This window comes from Protopterus annectens, chromosome 15.part0 (assembly GCF_019279795.1).
Source record: "Protopterus annectens isolate FY-2018-M chromosome 15.part0, PAN1.0, whole genome shotgun sequence".
Taxonomy (NCBI): Eukaryota; Metazoa; Chordata; order Ceratodontiformes; family Protopteridae; genus Protopterus; species Protopterus annectens.
Window position 1 is genome coordinate 496,156,295 of NC_056749.1, and position 18,480 is coordinate 496,174,774.

The following is an 18,480-nucleotide window of genomic DNA, read 5'->3' on the forward strand; positions in this document are numbered from 1 at the left end:
ATCAACAACACAAGTGGAATATTATGTTAAGAACATACCTTCTTTTTACTTGAATTGCAGTCTTGCTAGTAATCATGTATTTTAATTTTCATTGTGTGGTATTCTACAACTGAGACATAGCTGTAAACATGGTTTACTAGGATATAATACTTCACTATTGTAGCAATTAATACCCATTTGTTAACCAGGTAGGCTCATTGGACACATTCCATTTTCAGGGGCAACCCTTGAATAACGTCTGGTTAAATGACTTGCTCAGGGTCACACAGTAGGCAAATGAGGGCTGATGGAATCAAACCCTGCACCACCGATAATACAACTCATAGCCTTAACCCTCCACCAACTCCCAGACAATAATGCCAGTTAACACAGAAGTATAGACAATACTTTAGGTAGTGAAGCATTGTGGGTTTGTTTTTGTATTGCGTCATGGCAGGAGTTTTCATCAATAAAATGTTCAAGGTCCCCCATGCTTATCAGCATAATTAAATGCAAAAATAACAAACTTTTGAATCAAATGCTGCATACTTTTATGTTGTCTGTAGCTAGAAAATTGATGGTTTCCAAGGGTTTATTTACAAATGCTATGGAATGTGTTACAGTACAGTTGGACAGTTACCACATCACCTTTTTGGATTAAGAATACCTTGTAAAGAGGTTGTGCATTTTTGCTGTTTGTATTTGTTGTGATTAGTAGTAATCCAGATTTTGCCTTCCCAGTTGTAATGTGACTGCCTTGCCTTTTTTTTCTTTCAGATTTTGTCCCAAATACAGAAGTATGACAACTTAATAACTCCTGTTGTGGATTCTCTGAAATATTTGACTTCGTTGAATTATGACGTTTTGGCTTGTATCCTTCAAGTGCTTGTAGCGTTGAAGTGTTTCAAGTTAATTTACTTTGAAATTTTTTTTCACTACGTGTACTGAAAACTGAGGCTTATGAGGCTGTCTTTGCCAAAGTTTTTCTTTTCTGTATTCCATGTTGGTAGACATTCCTTGTTACTTCGTGTACAGTTTTTGACCACCATTTTGCAGATTATAACTACACCTCTGATTCACTTATTTTTGCTGTTTTAGGCATTTTGGAAGCTATCAATTCATCCTTTTGAGTTTCTTTGCATGCATCCAAAAGCAGCATTATTTCATGATCTCCCACTGCCACTTGTCCTTCAGTGGCTTCCATTTTCTAAGTCATACTGTTTCGGACTGCTGCCCTTCATTTTTGACTGTCCTGAGAGATTGTAGTTCCACTCTCTAGTTCTTTTCCATTGTCATGTTTTGTAACCATATTTGGATGAATTCATCATAGGGTTTCTCATTGCCTTTTCTGATTAACTTGTTGCAGGGGACAGGAAACATAATTGTATATGAGTGAAATAAAGAGAAAAAAAAACATAGGGTCTTTAAGACAGAGTACCTGCTATCCCTTATTAGATGATCCTCAAGTACATTGTAGCAGTGCTTTGAAAAGTTATCTAGTAGACCTAAACCTAGTTGACTTCATGGAAGGAGGAAGTATTTGTTTTATTCTTAATACAGTGATATGTTTGAGTCATGGAGTAGTTGAACAGAACAGTCATGAGTGTTGTTTGTCTATATTTTAGCAAAACTCAACTACATGCCACACATTGTACTAATAGGGAATCTAAAACATGATAGAGTAGGAGTACTACTTTTGCAATTTGTCAAGTGTTGCTTTAAAATGAGCGTACATCATTTTGGTATAGTTAGTGGTGTAGTTTGAGGCCATTTATCAGTGGCATCCCATGAGACTTAATGATCTATTGTCCATGTTTGTTTTATTGAGTTCTTATTGTATTGCAGTCAGGCAAGTCTTTTTACATGTGATGCTAACCTTTGTTGTTACTGATAAGTAGCTAAAGGCTTTCGGGAGCATTTTGTGTTGCCATTGAAATTTTAAGTTCCACATTTTATCCCTGTGGCTTTTCAGACATCTTGGCAACAAGGATCTCTGAATGTGCTTATGGGCATAGCAACTGTACTGTGATATATAAACAAGGGGAGGCAGTTGCAAAAGCTATGTAGGCTGTCAGTGACTGAATGAGAAATAGCTTCTTAGCTGGGCTTTCACTTTGAGATCTTTTATCCATGGAGACTTGAACATTGTAGCGTTGCAGCTCAGCTGGTCCAAGACAAACTGTTAGAAATGGAAAGTCATTTCCCTGTCTTCTAGGATATAACCAAAGGTTGGGGAGAACAAGGGATAGACTTGTACAAAAGTGGACTTACTCCTCTCAAGAAGCTTTGTTTCACATGTACTTATAGGAAACATGGGTAGTAAATGCATACACTATCTTTTGGAAAGGGGACTTCCTCTTCCCTTTCTCACTGTTTACTATAATTCTCATTGTGTTCAGAAATGCTAGAATAGGTGGGACTCTTTGGTAGCTTCTTTATATCCCAGGCAGCATGAGTAGTGTGTGACCCATATTTCTTCCACATACTTGTGCCATACTGAGCCCCATGTTTTCTTAGCAGCATGGATGGTCTCGTTCTGATCTCTTTCAAGAGCATTTTCTTTGAGAAATTCCTACACATTCTGCAGAAAACAAGAAAAGTCAGAACCAGGAAATTATATTTAGCAAAACAGAACACATTTTTTTATAATGTGAACAGAGAGGGATTTCCCAATGTGTAGCTGCAGAGCCTAGCTGAATTTTTCATCAAGGGCCCTGTCATACACAAGTTAAAGGGCATTTATCTTGCATTGCAGCTTGTTGCCTCAGTGACTCTCTCTCTACAGACTCGACATTGAAAATGTTCTTTGTAGGAGTCCTACTCTTAAAGCCTGCTAGAAAGGCAGTACCTGCTTCTTGGGATCTTCATTTTATCCTATAAACGCTAGGTCTACCTTTCTCATGTGAGCCTGTTCTCCTCAATGGCATCTGAATTTTTGTCTTGGATAACCTTATTTTGGTAGCCATTACCTTGGGTGGAAAATCTCTTGGCTTCAAGCTCTGATGTAGAGATGAACCATGCAATTTGACCTCAGAACAAGTTGAAATCATTTTGCAGTTTTTGTATGTCCATAGGCAGTTCAGATGTTATTTGGCTGGCCAAAAAAATCTGGTAAGTGGATTGTGTTAGCAACTAAAAAAGCTTTATGCTGCAGGCGTTGGCTAACTCTGCTAATATTTTGAATTTTAACAAAAACTAAACTTTTTGTAGGTAGAACAGGTAAGCCTTTGTGTAAGGTTAGTAAAGACTTGCTTGTTTATCCACACATTTTTTTTCTGTGAAACGTGTTAAAACTTTATCAGGCTGCTTTGTGTGTACCCCCTCCCTCCAAAAAATTCCATCATGCACAACTCTCCCTAACTTAGCAGGCAGTTCTTGGTTGCTATCTGAAACCCTAGGGCATGAATGAAGCAAGTTCAGGCTGATGTTCTTCATCTCACATTGCTGCAGTCCTTACTTATGGGTAGTCCGCTGTCCTCGGTCGGCCCGAATACCAAAGTATTAGGCTGACGTCGGTCATGGGCGCCCAGATCTGACATCAGAGCGTCAGGGTATAAAAGCGCATGACCGACGTCATATCCTCAGTCTTTTTTGCCGCATGGTCCGATGCAGAAGCAGCGTTGCAAGTGCCGTTCGGCGTTCTGAAATTTTTCGAATTCGGAGTTTCAGACCGATACCAAGTTGGGCTAAGTACCCCGTTGGGGAATATTTTTGTTTTTTCTTGCCTCAGTTATTTACCGGATGTCAGAAAAAGTGAATAATTGTATTTCTTGTGGGAAACAGATACCGCATAGGGATTACCACTCACTTTGTATTCCTTGTTTGGGACCGGAGCACGACGTAGTCGGGTGTCGGTTTTGTGCTAGGTTCAATAAGCGCACTATAAAACGGAGGTTAGATTGCGCTAGGTTAGTCTTTGGCAAGCGGTGTAATTATAATATGCCGTCGGATCTTCCGACGCCCGCTTCCACGAAGAAGCGCAAAGACAAATCTGTGAAGCCTAGGCAAGATGATTCGTCCGTTTCGGACGCCGGTCCATTAGAAGCTACAGGGGAACAGGTGGATCCGGCTGAAATTTCTGTTGAGACTCAGGGGGAAACTTTGATTTTGCAAGAGGTGGCTTCACAGGACTCAGGTCAGGCTGAAGGGGCCTCACAGGTTACTATTCTCCCTACTGTGCCTAGGGTGGTTAGGCCTTCTGCTACTATTTCTAAGGCTCCTTCTAAGGGCAGGTCTGTTTTGCCTTCCTCTGGTGTCAGTCCTGGTTCCTCAGGGTCAGTGCCTAAAAAGCACATGCTTAAAATGGCAGAAGATTTGATTACTTTAATTAGAGGTTCTATGCCCCCTCCTGATAAGAGGCCCAGGGTAGAGCTAGAGTTGGAAAGTTTGGAGCAGGCCTCAGATGATTCAGAGTCTTCTGTGGAAGACATTCAAGATTTTCCTCCTTATTCGGATTCTGATGCAGAGGATTCCACTCCTTCTGCTTCTCCTCCTGAGGATTTTTCTTTTTCAGAAACTTTACATTCCATGAGGGAGCATTTTAAGTGGGAAGGACAGGATTTCTCTGATTCTCGGAAAAGGCTTAGGGAATTTTGTTTTACCACAGCATAGACCCTTAGCTATACCTCCAGTTTTGGATGTTGTTCAAGATGTTTTCTCGGAGGCTTCCCTTAATCCAGATTCTGTGCCTCCTGCGCCAGTCAAACCAGACCGGTATTACAGGGTGTCTGAGGCTCATAAATATCTGTATAAAAGTCCTAGGGCAGACCCAGAAACTATTAGTCAGGGGCCTAAGAGTGTTAGAGCTTCTGTTGTAAAAAATCCGGTTCCTCTAGATAAGGAAGCTAGAGCTTTGGATAGATGGGGTAAGAAGGTGTATACCTCTTCTACGTTAGCAATGAGGGCTTTAAATTGCCAGTTTCATATGTTGAAATATCAGAATTTCCTCCTTTCTCAGCTAAAATCTAAAGTGGATGCTTTAGCAGAGGGTATTGAGTGTAAAGAACTGCAGGATTTGGTACATGTCTCTGAACAGGTGGGCAAGCATTCTTTACAGTGTGGCTTTGATGCTTTACAGGCTTCTTCTAGGGTGGCTGCCACTGGTTCAGTTATTCGAAGGCACGCCTGGCTTAAGGATCAGAATTTGTCTGAGCATGTTAAGACTAGAATTCTGGATGCCCCTTTACAGTCTGAAGTTTTGTTTGGTCCTCCTGTAGAGTCTGTATTAAAGAAAATGGAGGACAAGGCTAAGTCTATGCAGACTGTTAAGGATTTTTTGCAGGTGCAACCTCCAAAGTTTAGTAGAAATTGGCCTACTAAAGGATGGACTTACCCTTCTTCTGATTCTCAGTCTAGGGGCAGATCTAGACGTGGTAGGGGCAGAGCTCAGAGTTCCTTCAGACCTAGAACATGGAGTTCGCCGGCACAGTCTGCAGGTGAGGGCAGGGGCCAGTCCTTTCGTAAACAGGCCCAATGACCTGCATTTTCAGCTGCCAGATTCCTCTTGCCTGGCAGCTCCTTTGGGAGGAAAGTTAGCACTTTTCAAGCAAAACTGGCTTTTAGTCACCCAGGACAAATGGGTATTGGACATTATAAACCGAGGCTACAAGTTTTATTTCCATACATTGCCTCCTTTCAAAGGCATGCCAGATGTTCCTCCTCGGCAAAGGTTAGAGGCTCACAAACAGATTTCTTTACTTCTTCAAATGGGAGCTATAGAGCCAGTTCCTCTGTCAGAAGTGGGCCTAGGATTTTATTCTCGCCTGTTTCTAGTTCCAAAGAAAGGGAACACGTGGAGACCGATTTTGGATTTATCTATCCTCAACACTTATCTGGACATTCCAAAGTTCAAGATGCTGACGTTACAACAGCTTTCACCTCTGTTGGGAAAAGACCACTGGATGGTAACTCTGGATCTCAAAGAGGCTTATCTTCATGTGCCTATCAGGCCCAGTTGCAGGAGGTACCTGCGTTTTCGAGCTGGAAATTTACATTATCAGTTCTCTGCATTGCCCTTTGGCTTATCTACTGCGCCCAGAGTGTTCACAAAGGTTCTGGCTCCAGTGATAGCCTTTTTCAGGTTAAGAGGAATACAGATTTATCCTTATTTGGACGATTGCCTGATTATTGCTCAAGACAAAGACGAACTTCATCATCTACGATATGTGATGGTAGTGTTAAGATGCCTAGGGTATTCTGTGAACGAAACAAAGTCCAGTCTAGTACCCTCTCAGGACATGTGCTTTCTGGGTGTGAGACTGAATACAGCTTCCCAGATGGCTTTTTTGACCCCGGACAAGCAAAGAAGCCTTTCTCTTTATTTCCATCAAATGTCTCTACAGTCCAGGCTGACTGCAAAGACAGTCCTTCAAGCCTTGGGGTTCATGGCATCTTGTATTCTGGTGCTTCCCAATGCCAAACTGCATATGAGGAAGCTTCAATGGTATCTCAAAAATGTATGGACACAACACTGCCAAGATCTAGACACTGTCATTCAGATAATACCTTGCATTCAGAAGGAATTTTTGTGGTGGGCTCAGGAATGTCACCTAAACAAGGGACTCTCTGTGACCCGACCAGAGGCAAGTCAGATTCTAACGACAGATGCCTCGGACAAGGCTTGGGGAGCACACCTCAATGGAAAATGGGTGCAAGACACGTGGCCTGTCAGACTTCAACATTTGCATATCAACTTGAAGGAGATGTTAGCAGTCCAGTTTGCATTAATGGCTTTCAAGGATTTACTTCACCCAGGGCAGGTGTTGATTCAAACAGACAACACTACTGTCATGTGGTACATCAACAAGCAAGGGGGAACCCATTCATACCCACTTTGCAGGCAAGCGATGATTTTGTGGGAGACTGCTCTCAGTTTACACCTCAATCTTCAAGCAAGGTTTCTGCCAGGAGCACAGAACTCCTTAGCAGATGTGTTGAGCAGACAGATAGTGGATCCTCACGAGTGGAAATTGGATCCTCATGTATTCCAGCAGTTGACAGTGTTATGGGGGACTCCAGACATAGATCTGTTCGCTTCTCCACTAAATTACCAGTTGCCAAAGTTTTGCACAAAAAGGTTTCATCACACAGCTTGGAAGGTGGATGCTCTATCGTTCAGTTGGAACAATCTTCATGTCTATGCCTTTCCACCTCTGCCTCTCCTCCCCAAGGTACTCTTGAAGGCCAGACAAGACAAACCATCCATGATTCTGATAGCACCGGATTGGCCTCGACAGCACTGGTACCCACTTCTGAGGAGTTTAGTAAGGGAGCCTCCATGGCCTCTACCTTTAATTCCGCATCTTTTGTCTCAGGAGGGCAGTCACTTCCTCAATGTCAGGATTCAGTCTCGGCATCTAACAGCTTGGCATATTCTGTTTTAGACCCTGGAGGGTCTCAGCTGCCACAACAAGTTTTGAATGTTATTTTGGAGGCCAGAAGGCCTGGTACAAGGAAAGTTTATGCTGATAAATGGAGGAGATTTTTTATTTGGAGCAAAGAGGAGGATTTTGATGTTTCCAAGCCTAATTTAAGTGCTTCTCTTCAATATCTTGCTGAGTTACTGGACAAAGGTTTGTCTTTCTCCTCTATAAAGATTCATGCTGCAGCCATTTCTGCTCACTATGATTGTGACCCTCCTTTATTCTCTCATCCTTTGTTTAAGCAATTTCTTAGAGGGGCAAAGAACATAAGACCCCCACGTAGAGCTCCTACTCCTGCTTGGGATCTCAATTTTGTGTTGGAAAAACTTACTCTACAACCTTTTGAGCCTGCAGCTACGGTCGAGTTAAAGTATTTGTCTTGGAAAACTGCTTTTTTGTTGGCCATTACTTCTGCAAGAAGGGTTTCTGAATTACAGGCCCTTATGGCAGTGGAGCCTTTCCTGATTTTTCATAAGGATAGGGTATCTTTGCGTACTAATCCTTCCTTTATGCCTAAAGTGGTTTCTAGTGTGGCCTTAAACCAAACTATTAATTTGCCTACTTTTTATGCAAACCCCCAAAATAAAGGGGAGAAGATTTTGCATACTTTGGATATTCACAGGCAGTTGCGTTATTATTTGAGCAGAACCAAGGAGTTCAGACAGTCTCAGCAGTTGTTTGTTTCTTTTGCTTTGGGTTCTCAGGGTAAACCTGTTTCAAAACAAACTATTTCTAAGTGGATTGGGTTGTGTATTTCTTTCTGTTATTCCCATCATGGTAAGGAGATTCCGGCTGGAATCAGACCTCATTCCACTAGAGCTACTGCCACCTCTACTGCCTTTCTAAGGGGGGTAGCTACAAAAGATATTTTGGAAGCAGCTACTTGGAGTTCAGTACATACTTTTTCTAAACATTACCACCTTCCTCTTTATTCTAAGTCTAGGGCTGGATTTGCCACTGCTATATTACAGGGCATTTTAGCAGCCCCTAATGCTTTATGATTTTGCCATCCTCCCTTTCCCGTTGCTTTGGGATTCTACCCAGAAGTAAGGACTGCAGCAGTGTGAGATGAAGAACATAGTACAGTTTTGTACCTACCATAAATGTAGATGTTCGAAGATCCACATTGCTGCAGTCCAATTTACCCTCCCTCCTTCCCCACTGTAGTTTGGCATGGTTATATGGTTTGGGTGATGGTTGTTGTTGGGCCTGTTTTTGGGAGGTATTCTGTTTTTGGCTGTGGCCTTTCTTTTTAGGGCCTTCTGACATCTGGGGCAAGAAAAGACTGAGGATATGACGTCGATCATGCGCTTTTATACCCTGACGCTCTGATGTCAGATCTTGGCGCCCATGACCGACGTCAGCCTAATACTTTGGTATTCGGGCCGACCGAGGACAGCGGACTACCCATAAGTAAGGACTGCAGCAATGTGGATCTTCGAACATCTACATTTATGGTAGGTACAAAACTGTACTTTTTTGTGAAAGTTTTACATTTTCTTCAGCTGAAGTTGATCCCGACTTTACACGTGAGTGTGTTCTGTTTATTTCTGCATATTCTGCCATCTGTGAATTCACATATTTCTCTCTCCTCTTCCTCTGAAGTTGTGAGCCTTGGGCCTTAAATGACTGAAACCTCAAAGACCCTGTTTAAAAGGAGAGTGCTTTCAGCAGGGGTCTGTAGCCTGCTGATTTCCACACCTTTCTCTGTCTAAGATAAGGACATTATATATTCCCTTGCTCTGTTTGTGCAAACTTTAACTATTCAGACCTGTACTGTTCCCCTAAGCTTGAGCTGGACTGTGTAGGACTAACAGTTATTTCTGTGCAGCCTCAACTTGCTGAAAAGAGAAGATGGCTACATAATTTACAGCACAGACTCTGGAAAAAAAATGTTGGTCGTCACAGGAGTAGCTTTATTTGTGGCATCCAGGAAGTTAAAAATGATGTAGCAGGTGATACAGGATGGGAGTAAATTATCAAAACCCATGTGATCAATAGTTTGGTTTGTCAAATCATTCTGACTGAAATCATGGAACAGTAAGGATTGGGGAATTTGTCCTTTGGCCCCACTATAGTGTGATCTCTTAATTGGTATAAATAGTAAGGGGTGCAGGGGGGCTTGCTCCTCTGCAAAACCATTGATGTCCTTCTATTCAGTGTTGCAATATTCTTTACATATGGTTGTTTTCTGCTATCTACCCGACATCTGGCTTGTGTACAAAAGCTTCAAGCTACAGCCTGTACATGGGACGTCACACGTAAGCTCAGGAAACATCTGCCTTAAAAGGGATGTCTGCACTTACAATCCTCAGATTTTTTCGCCACCATTCATTAAGGTTGACTTGTACATTCAGTCCACCATTGGAATCTGCGTTTTGTTCCTCGGCTTCAAATAAGTACCCCATTGGGGTTTTATTTGCATGCTTCTGCCTTTTGTTATTATTAATGTCCTCCAGAAAGGGCAAGTGTAGGTGTGGAAGGCAAATTCCACATAAGGATAGTCACAAGCTCTGTTTATTTTGTTTAGGGCCTACCCACTACCATCGGTCCTGTTCTGTCTGTCAGGCCTTCGTCCCTCAAACCTTGTTTAGTCATCTGTCTGATTTAAACTTGTATCTTGCAAACCAGTGGCTTAAATGTCTGGCTAGGGAATCGATGGAAGGTTCCGCGAGTTCCACTGAGCCATCTGTGAAGAGGAAGGTGGCCAAAGCTAGGCCTGAATCCTCTGTGTGCCTTCTCTCTCTGAGGTACCCCTTGAGTTTGGTGAAAACTGTGTGGTATAGTCAGAGGTAGGGTCCATCTCTCCAGTGGGAACCACATTGGAAGCCCATCAGGAGTGTTGATTCTAGCTCGTCCGAGGCCATGCAGACAGTAAGGTTCAGATGATTTGGGGGAACCATGGCTACTGATTTCTGAGGACTCTGGAACTGCTCTGGTTTCTTTGCAATAGGAAGCTTTGGCCATTCAGCCTACATCAGGCCTTGCTCCTGCTTCAGAGAGACCTGCTAAAAAGAGACAAAAGACCCAACATTCTGCAGTACCTTCTTACCCCTACGTCTGTCTGGGAAGTTTTCTCTCAAGGTCTTACTAAGGCCTTAATGGCTCTCAGGCCTCTGGCTTCAGCTTCTGCTATTTCTGGCCCTGCCTTCTCTTCCGCTGTGCTGCCGTCAGGTTCTCAGGAGTCTTTCTCTGCTATCCTGGCCCAGGATTCTGACTCTGAGGTGTTTTCTCAGATGAAGACTCCTTAGCATATTCCACTCAGATATCTTCCCCCTTGGAATATGCTTCCCCAGAGGAAGAGTCGAGCTGAGGAGGCTCTCCTATGGAAGAACTCTTGGTGAGACAGTCAGTAAGATGAGTTAATTCTTTTAAGTGTCTTCTCAAATTTTTGAGGAGCAAAAGTGACGCTGTTACTTCAGGTGGAGGCCCCTGCACCTGTAGCTGTCCCTCTAGTGCTTCCAGTCATGATGTTCGTGTTTCACTCTTGCAGTCATTACATTTGGGTAATCTGCTGGCAGGTTGCCCTCAGTCGGCCTGAATTCCAAAGTCTTGGGTCCTGCGTTGGTTGCTGTCTTCTCTTCCATGATGTCAGGTTGTCAGGGGTATAAAACATGCAGCCAACGCCATTTTCTTTAGTCTTTCTTTGCCGCGTGGTGCCCGAAGCAGAAGCATTTCACAAGTGCCGGTCAGCCGACTACTGAAATATTCGAGTTTGAGTTTCAGAACCGAAGTCTACACTAAAGCTAAGTTTCCCATTGGGAAAACTTTTTTCTTGCTTTTTACCGATCTCAGAAAAAGTTAATAATTGTATTACTTATGGGAAGCAATTACCTCAGAAGGATTTTCATTTATACTGTATTCCTTACCCTAGGCCCTGATCACAACGTGCCTGGCTGTTGGTTTTGTGCTAGATTTAACAAACGCACTATTAAGCGTCAGTGTATTTTTGCATCAAAGTATTTTGGAAACGGATTTAACTACCCAGAAATGTCATCGGATAGCAATCCAACTACTGGAGTACATAACAAACACAAAGAAAAGGACAGAGAAAGGCAGTCGAGATCCAGAACCGATGAAGCTTCTCCTAAGCCAGTCGCCGGTACTCAGTGAGGCGCTTTCGCAGCCCCTGATAACCGCTACCTTCAAGTCGCAGGCCTCTACCGACACCCATGATGCCTTTGCCTTTTCTTTCAGGACTCCAGATTCACAGGCACCAGCTCCCAAAAGACACGACTGCTTCTATAATGTCCCCGAGGATTGCAAATTTCTTTTGAAATGTCCTTCAGCTGACCCAGCTGTAGTCTCCATCTCTTCTGATAAATTCTCTCAGGTCATCTCCTCTACAAAATTACTTTTTTCAGACCAAGAAAATAAAATTTTAGAGAGATTAGATAAGGTTTACAGTTCTTCAACCCTTGTAATTAGGGCTATTAATTACTAGACTCGTGTGTAGGTATTATCTGGCTTTGCTATCCCAAGCTTCTCAAGCTCTGTCTCAGCTTCCAGATTCAGAAGCTAAGTCCTTGGCTCTTTCTCTTTTAGCTGCATCTTCACAGGTTTCTAGGCATTCCATTAAATGCAGCTGTGATGCTGCAGAAGCATTCCCCAGGTCTGCAGCTTCTGCTTCTGTACTTAGGAGGTGTTCTTGGCTGCATCTACAGGCTCTTCCAGATGACATCATGGCAAAATTGCTTGATGCTCCATTGGATAATTCTGCTCTCTTTGGAAAAGCTGCTGCCGAACTCTTTAAGACTGTCAAACAAAAAGGTAAGGAACTCCAGGATTTAAAGCACCTGTTAGTTTCTCCAGTTCCTAACTTTCATAGAAACTTCCTTGTTAAAACTCCTTTTATTAGAAAACCTTCCAGGTCTTTCTCTTCTTCAGGCCCCTCTGGTTCTAGCCACATAGACCTGTTAGAAGACCTCCTCAGTCTAAAACAGTTGCATCTGAAATTGTTAATCCTCGTTCATTCCTTACGCATGGGTATCGGTTCCGAGCTCGGAACAGAGTCAGCCATTTTTCAAGCTCTCATCAGCTTCAAACTCTCGAGCTAAACTCTTACCCACAATCCCCCTCTCCCTGTATTTTGTTTGCCGCATGGCCATTCAGTCGTGTCAAGCTACTTCTCTTGAGTTAAGTATAGTCAATTGTTTAATAGATTTATAGACTACATTTCTGACAGAAAAGTTCATATTTTGTCTCCTGTCGCATTTAGCACTTATATTTTCTTCAGATTTTTCTGCCTTTTTCTTTACCACTTTACCGCGAGGTATTCTCTCTTTACCATCGTTGGTAATCCTTTCACCCTTTTTCTCTCATACCTTCGGGTACTCTCTTGTACCATTGTTGTTAATTTTTTCTACTGTTGAATTTACTGTCATGGCAGATAAGAAAGGTAGTCCGGGATTTAAGTGGTGTTCTGATAGTGGACACAAACTGCCTACTTCTGATGCACACTCTGTGTGTTTATTGTTTGGGAGCTTCCCATTTGTTGATCCACCCTGTACTGTTTGTGACAATTTTTGTAATAGAACCTTGTTGGAAAGGAAAAAAGAAGCTGATACTGAAGGGACTTTTAAAATCTCCCTTTTCAGAGGCTATTTCTGGGTCGGAGGCCTCAAACCCTCCTAGAGCTCATAAGAAATCCTTGGATGTTTCTGCTAAGGCTAAATCATTGCCTTCATCCCTGGCTGGGGACTCCCGCCAACCAAAACCTAAAAAGGCTCATGTTTCGGCTCCGGAGCTTTCTCAGTCAGCCCCAGTGCTTTCGGTGCCTAGACCTTCGGCTCCATTAGTGATTTTGGCTCCATCTACTCCTGCAGCCTTCTATATATATATCAGCTCCGAGGGGCTCCTCTGTTTAGACCATTACTACTGTATCGGCACCGACCGTTCAGTCAGCGCAGACCTTGACAGCGTTGGCTCCAAGGTCTTCCTCGGAACTGATGCCTTTACTGTTGACTCCAGTTTTGTTGGTTCCAGCTTCGGCACAGACAACCACTTCGGCACCAATCCCTGTGTCGGTGCAGACAATGACCTCTGCACCGATGACTACTTCGGTGCGGACAACAGTAGTCAAGTCTTTCTCTGCACCGTTGTCCTCTGTGCAATCAGATGAGATGGGCACAGAGTCTGCCTCTGTTGTGGACAGGCCTGTTTCTCCCTCAGTCTCCGTGAGGTCCACTAGAAGCCTTTCCAAACATGATGTGTTGCGTCTTGTGGACCAGGCATTCTTAGCCAGAGGTATCCCACCCCTCAGGAACTATCCTTCCTTGGGAGGAGATCACCAATCTCCAAACACCCCTTCTTATTCTCCTCCCTTCATTGCCTTTGAAGTCCATGGATATAGCACAGTCTTCTTCTGCATTTCCCTTTATGGATCTCCCTAAGGAACCACAGTTGCCTTCGTGGCAGGAAAGTTTTGTTACGACCCAGGATGTCAGCTGTGACACGCATAGCTGGCTGCTCCACAGACATCCAGGGACTCCGGTTCAGCAGGCTGAGCCACTTAGGGGAGGGGTGCCCCCTGTCCTACACATACACTCCTCTTCAGGTGGACCAGCCTTCCAACTGATGGAGAAGGCTTTTCGCTGCTGGCGATTCCGGACTGTCCATACCTCTGCCCTCCTCTGGTACACTGGTTTCACAAGTCGCATCTAGCAGACACTGGGTGCTCGGGCCGCAGGACATATTCCCTTAGGGATCCCCCTTTCCGTTGTCTTCTCCAGCTTCTCCCGCTGAGGAAGTCCCCCAGAAAAGTTTGTGCAAGAGGAAACACATGGACTCCACAGAGGAGTCCCTCACCGAAGAGACAGATTTCGATGAGGGGGAAGGATCCCCTCAGTCACCCTCTGAGGTATCCTTTGGTAATATCCTCGAAATCCTGAAAGAGAGGTCACTGGCAGTCCTCTAATCTGATCTCTGAGGAATCTGTGTTCCTGCAGGCTTTTTGTCCCCAGCCCCCTACCACCTGAGTTACTCCACCTGCCGATGAACTTGTCAAGCTCATCGTGCTTGGAAGGCTCCTGATACCATCGAAGCTATTCCCTGGAGGCCAGATAAGATCTTGTCCCCCCTGCTTCGGATCCCCATTGGTCCAAAGGTCTTCCTGTGGATGCTAGTGGTGGCGGCCGCAACAAAAAAGGATCTGGCAGAAGAAAGCCAGACTGTCCATCCACCTAACAGAGTCCTGGGCCCTGGACAGGATAGGGAAGCGCACCTTTGCTTCAGCAACCTTTGCTGTCAGGTCTCTGAATTATATGGCACATTTTACTAGGCTTCAAAGGGATCTGGTCTCAGAGCTCTCTGAAACCTTGGCTGGTGCCATGTCTGATGAGGTCTGTGACAAAGTGGCCTCTCAGCTGGCCACCATTGAGTCTGTATCTAACTCCTCTATGCGACTGATAGCTCACACATCAGAAGGAGCAGCTAGAGCAGTGGATTCAGCTGCGGTCTTGAGGCGACATGCCTGGATGCGCTTGTGCAACTTCGCAGAACCCCTTTGTCTTCTTTTCTTAATGCCCCCATTGAGCCATTCTCGTTGTTTGGGCCCAAAGTTAAAAGCACACTGGCCAGATGTGAACAGGATGGTAAGACCCTTTCTGCCGTAGGTGTCCGTTATTATTCCCCTCAACGTGCTTTCTCCCGAAACCAAAAGAGTGGGAAGATATGGTTCAAGAAATTTCAGGGTCCTTTCCATGACACACAGGCAGAGTTTTCCCCCAGAGGCAGAGGGGAAAGTCACAGGGAAGACTCTCCTTTCGGGGCAGAGGGGGACCGTGTAACCAGGGCTCCAGGGATTCTTTCCCTGGTCAATCCTACCAGCACTCCTGAAGAGCGGCCCAACATCTTTCCTCTGGAGGTGGTTGGGGGACGTTTCTACTTGTACCCTTCTGCCTGGCTAACCATCACCACCGATTCTTGGGCACAGAGGATCATAACCAGAGGATGTTCATCGTGTTTCACTGTTGCAGTCATTACAATTGGGTTATCCTGCTGACAGGCTTCCCACAGTCGGCCCGAGTTCCAAAGTCTAGGCCTGGCGTCATTTGCTGTCACCTCCTCCCTGACGTCAGTATGCAAGGGGTATAAACGATGCAGCAGACGCCATTTTCTTTAGTCTTTCTTGCTGCGCGGTGCCCGAAGCAAAAGCAGTTCGCAAGTGCCGGTCGGCCGACTCCTGAGATTTTCAAATTTGAATTTCAGATCTGAAGTCTTCATTAAAGATAAGTACCCCGTTGGGGAAACTTTTTTCTTGCTCCAGACCGATGTCAGAAAAAGTTAATAATTGTATTTCTTGTGGGAAGTAAATACCTCATAAGGATTTTCATTCTTATTGCCTAGGCTCTGACCACGACGTTGCTAGTTGTCTGTTTTGTGCTAGATTTAACCAGTGCACTATTAAGCGGCGGTACGATTTTGCATTTCATTACTTTGGCAGAAGATTCAGTTATATAATGCCGTTGGAACAGCCGAATACTGGAGTTTATAAAAAGCGCAAAGAAAAAGAAAAGGATAGGCATCCGAGGTCCAAAACTGACTACGAGGCTTCCGCTAGGCCTGTCGCCGGTTCTCAGTGAGGCACTTTCGCAGCCCCTGACGCCCGCTACCTCAGAGCCACAGGCCGCTTCCGACTCCCACGTGGAGCTGACTTGGCTTTTGGAAACTGAAGGTATTGGACACTCTGAAACTATTCCCTCAGACGGATCCGGAGCCGCTGAACAGGCATCTGCTTTTGACGGTGTTTTCAGTCCTACACAGTTAAATGTAAAACCAACTTCAGCTTCAAAGGCAAAGACTAAAGCAGCTCTAAAGACAAAGAAACAAGTACAGCATTCTCCTGGGCAGGTCTCCATGCCTAAAAAACAGATGCTTAAAATGGCTGAAGACCTAATTACTTTGATCAGGGGTTCCCATCCCCCTCCTGATAAGAGGCCTAGGCAAGAGATAGAATATGAATCTTCAGATCAGGTTTCCGTTTCTTCTGATTCCTCTTCTGAACAGGAATATACTCTTCCTCCCTATGAGGATTCTGATGCTGAAGAATCTATCCCTTCAGCCTCTCCTCCTGAGGATTATTCTTTTGGGGAGACCCTGCATACTATGAGGGAGCATTTCCACTGGGAGAGCCAAGATTACTCAGAATCCAAGAAAAGGCTCAGAGATTTCCTTTCATTACCTCAGCACAGGCCCCTTGCTATTCCTCCTGTTTTAGACATTGTAGATGTATTTTCAGAGTCTGTCTCCTGACTCTTTACCACCAGCTCCTGTTAAGCCAGACAGATACTACAGGGGTTCCTGATTCACATAAATTTCTTTATAAAAACCCTGCTGCTGACCCAGAAACTTTCTCTCAGGGTCCCAAAGGGGTCAAGGCTTCCACTGCAAAAAAACCTATCCCCTCTGATAGGGATTCAAGGGCCCTGGACAGATGGGGGAAAAAGATTTATACTTCTGCTACCTGGGCTGCAAGAGCTTTAAATTGTCAGTTTCATATGCTTAAATATCAGCAATATCTTATGTCACTGCTTAAACAGAAAATGTTTACAAATTCAGATTGTGCATAAAACAAAGAAATGCAGGATTTATTGCATGCAGCTGAACAAGTGGGAAAGCATACTTTGCAATGTGGTTTTGATTCTCTAGAGGCCTCCTGCAGGGCCGCTGTTACAGGTTCTGTCATTAGGAGGCATGCTTGGTTAAAAGAACAGAATCTGCCTGATCATGTTAAAGCAAAACTATTAGATGCTCCATTACAGCATGATACTTTGTTTGGTGTTAAAGCAGAAGAAGTATTGAAGAAAATGGAGGACAAAGCTAAATCTATGCAAACAGTCAAGGATTTCTTTACAGGTACAGCCTCCCAGATTTAGCAGGAACTGGCCTACAAAGAATTGGTCCTTTCCAGTGTCAGGCCACAAAGAGGCAGATAGACGCACCAGAGGCAGATCACAGCCCCAAAGCTCTTACAGGCCTAAACAATGGGGTGCTTCTACCTCCAAAAGCGGAGAGGAAAAATCACAGCCATACAGGAAACAGTCTCAATGACAGCTCCAAGCACTTATCTTCTGGCAGCTCCTTTGGGGGGAAAACTAGCACTTTTTTCACAAAATTGACACATGATCACCCAGGACAAATGGGTCTTAAATATCGTATCACAAGGCTTACAGGTTCCACTTTCACACCCTGCCAAGGCCAAACGGTATGCCAGACCTGCTACGCAATCAATGAGCAGAGGCACAAAAACAAGTTTCATCCCTCATGGACATGAGAGCCATTCAGCAAGTACCACAGCAAGAGCAGGGACTAGGATTTTACTCAAGGCTATTCTTGGTGCCCAGAAAGGACAAAGCCTGGAGACCAGTACTGGACCTGTCTATCCTAAACAAATTCCTGGATATTCCAAAATTCAAAATGTTAATTCTGCAGCAGCTTCTGCCCATCCTGGGCAAGAAGGCTTGGCTTGTGACTTTAGACATAAGAGGCATACCTGCATGTCCCAATCAGATAATCATGTAGTAGATACCTTAGATTTATAGCTGGCTCAATGCACTACCAATTCTCTGCACTGCTTTTTGGCTTATCTACTGAACCCAGAGTCTTCACAAAATGCCTGGCACCAGTAATTGCATTTTGCAGTCAGAGGAATACAAATACATCCTTACTTGGACAACTGCCTTATTCAAGCAGAGAACAAGGACATTATACTACAGTATCTGGCGTTTGTAAAAAGATTACTAACAGGTCTAGGGAACACAGTAAACGAAAAGAAATCAAAACTCGTACCCTCTCAAGAGATAATATTCCTGGGTGCAAGCTTAAATACAACTGCCCAGATGGCTTATCTCACACCAGACAAACACAGACAATTGACTTCTTATTCCAAAATGTTGGCAACAAAGACCCAGTTATCTGAAAGAAAAATTCTGCAGGCTTTGGGCTTCATGGCATCCTGCATTCTGCTAATTCCATATGCAAGACTGCATATGAGGAAACTTCAGTGGTATCTAAAAAGTGTTTGGACTCAACATTGCCACAGCCTGGAAACAGTAATTACCCTCATTCCCTGCCTGCAACA

At 44.1% G+C, this 18,480-nt stretch overlaps 1 protein-coding gene across 1 annotated transcript in view; it reads left to right on the forward strand.

Annotated features, from left to right (window-relative positions):
• Positions 1 to 18,480, forward strand: part of LOC122789851 (THO complex subunit 2-like) — a 2,067,217-nt gene that overhangs the window by 1,659,895 nt on the left and 388,842 nt on the right. Inside the window, exon 17 of the mRNA XM_044057285.1 lies at positions 757 to 850. Coding sequence (XP_043913220.1) covers positions 757 to 850 — 94 coding nt within the window. The remainder of the gene's footprint in view (positions 1 to 756; positions 851 to 18,480) is intronic.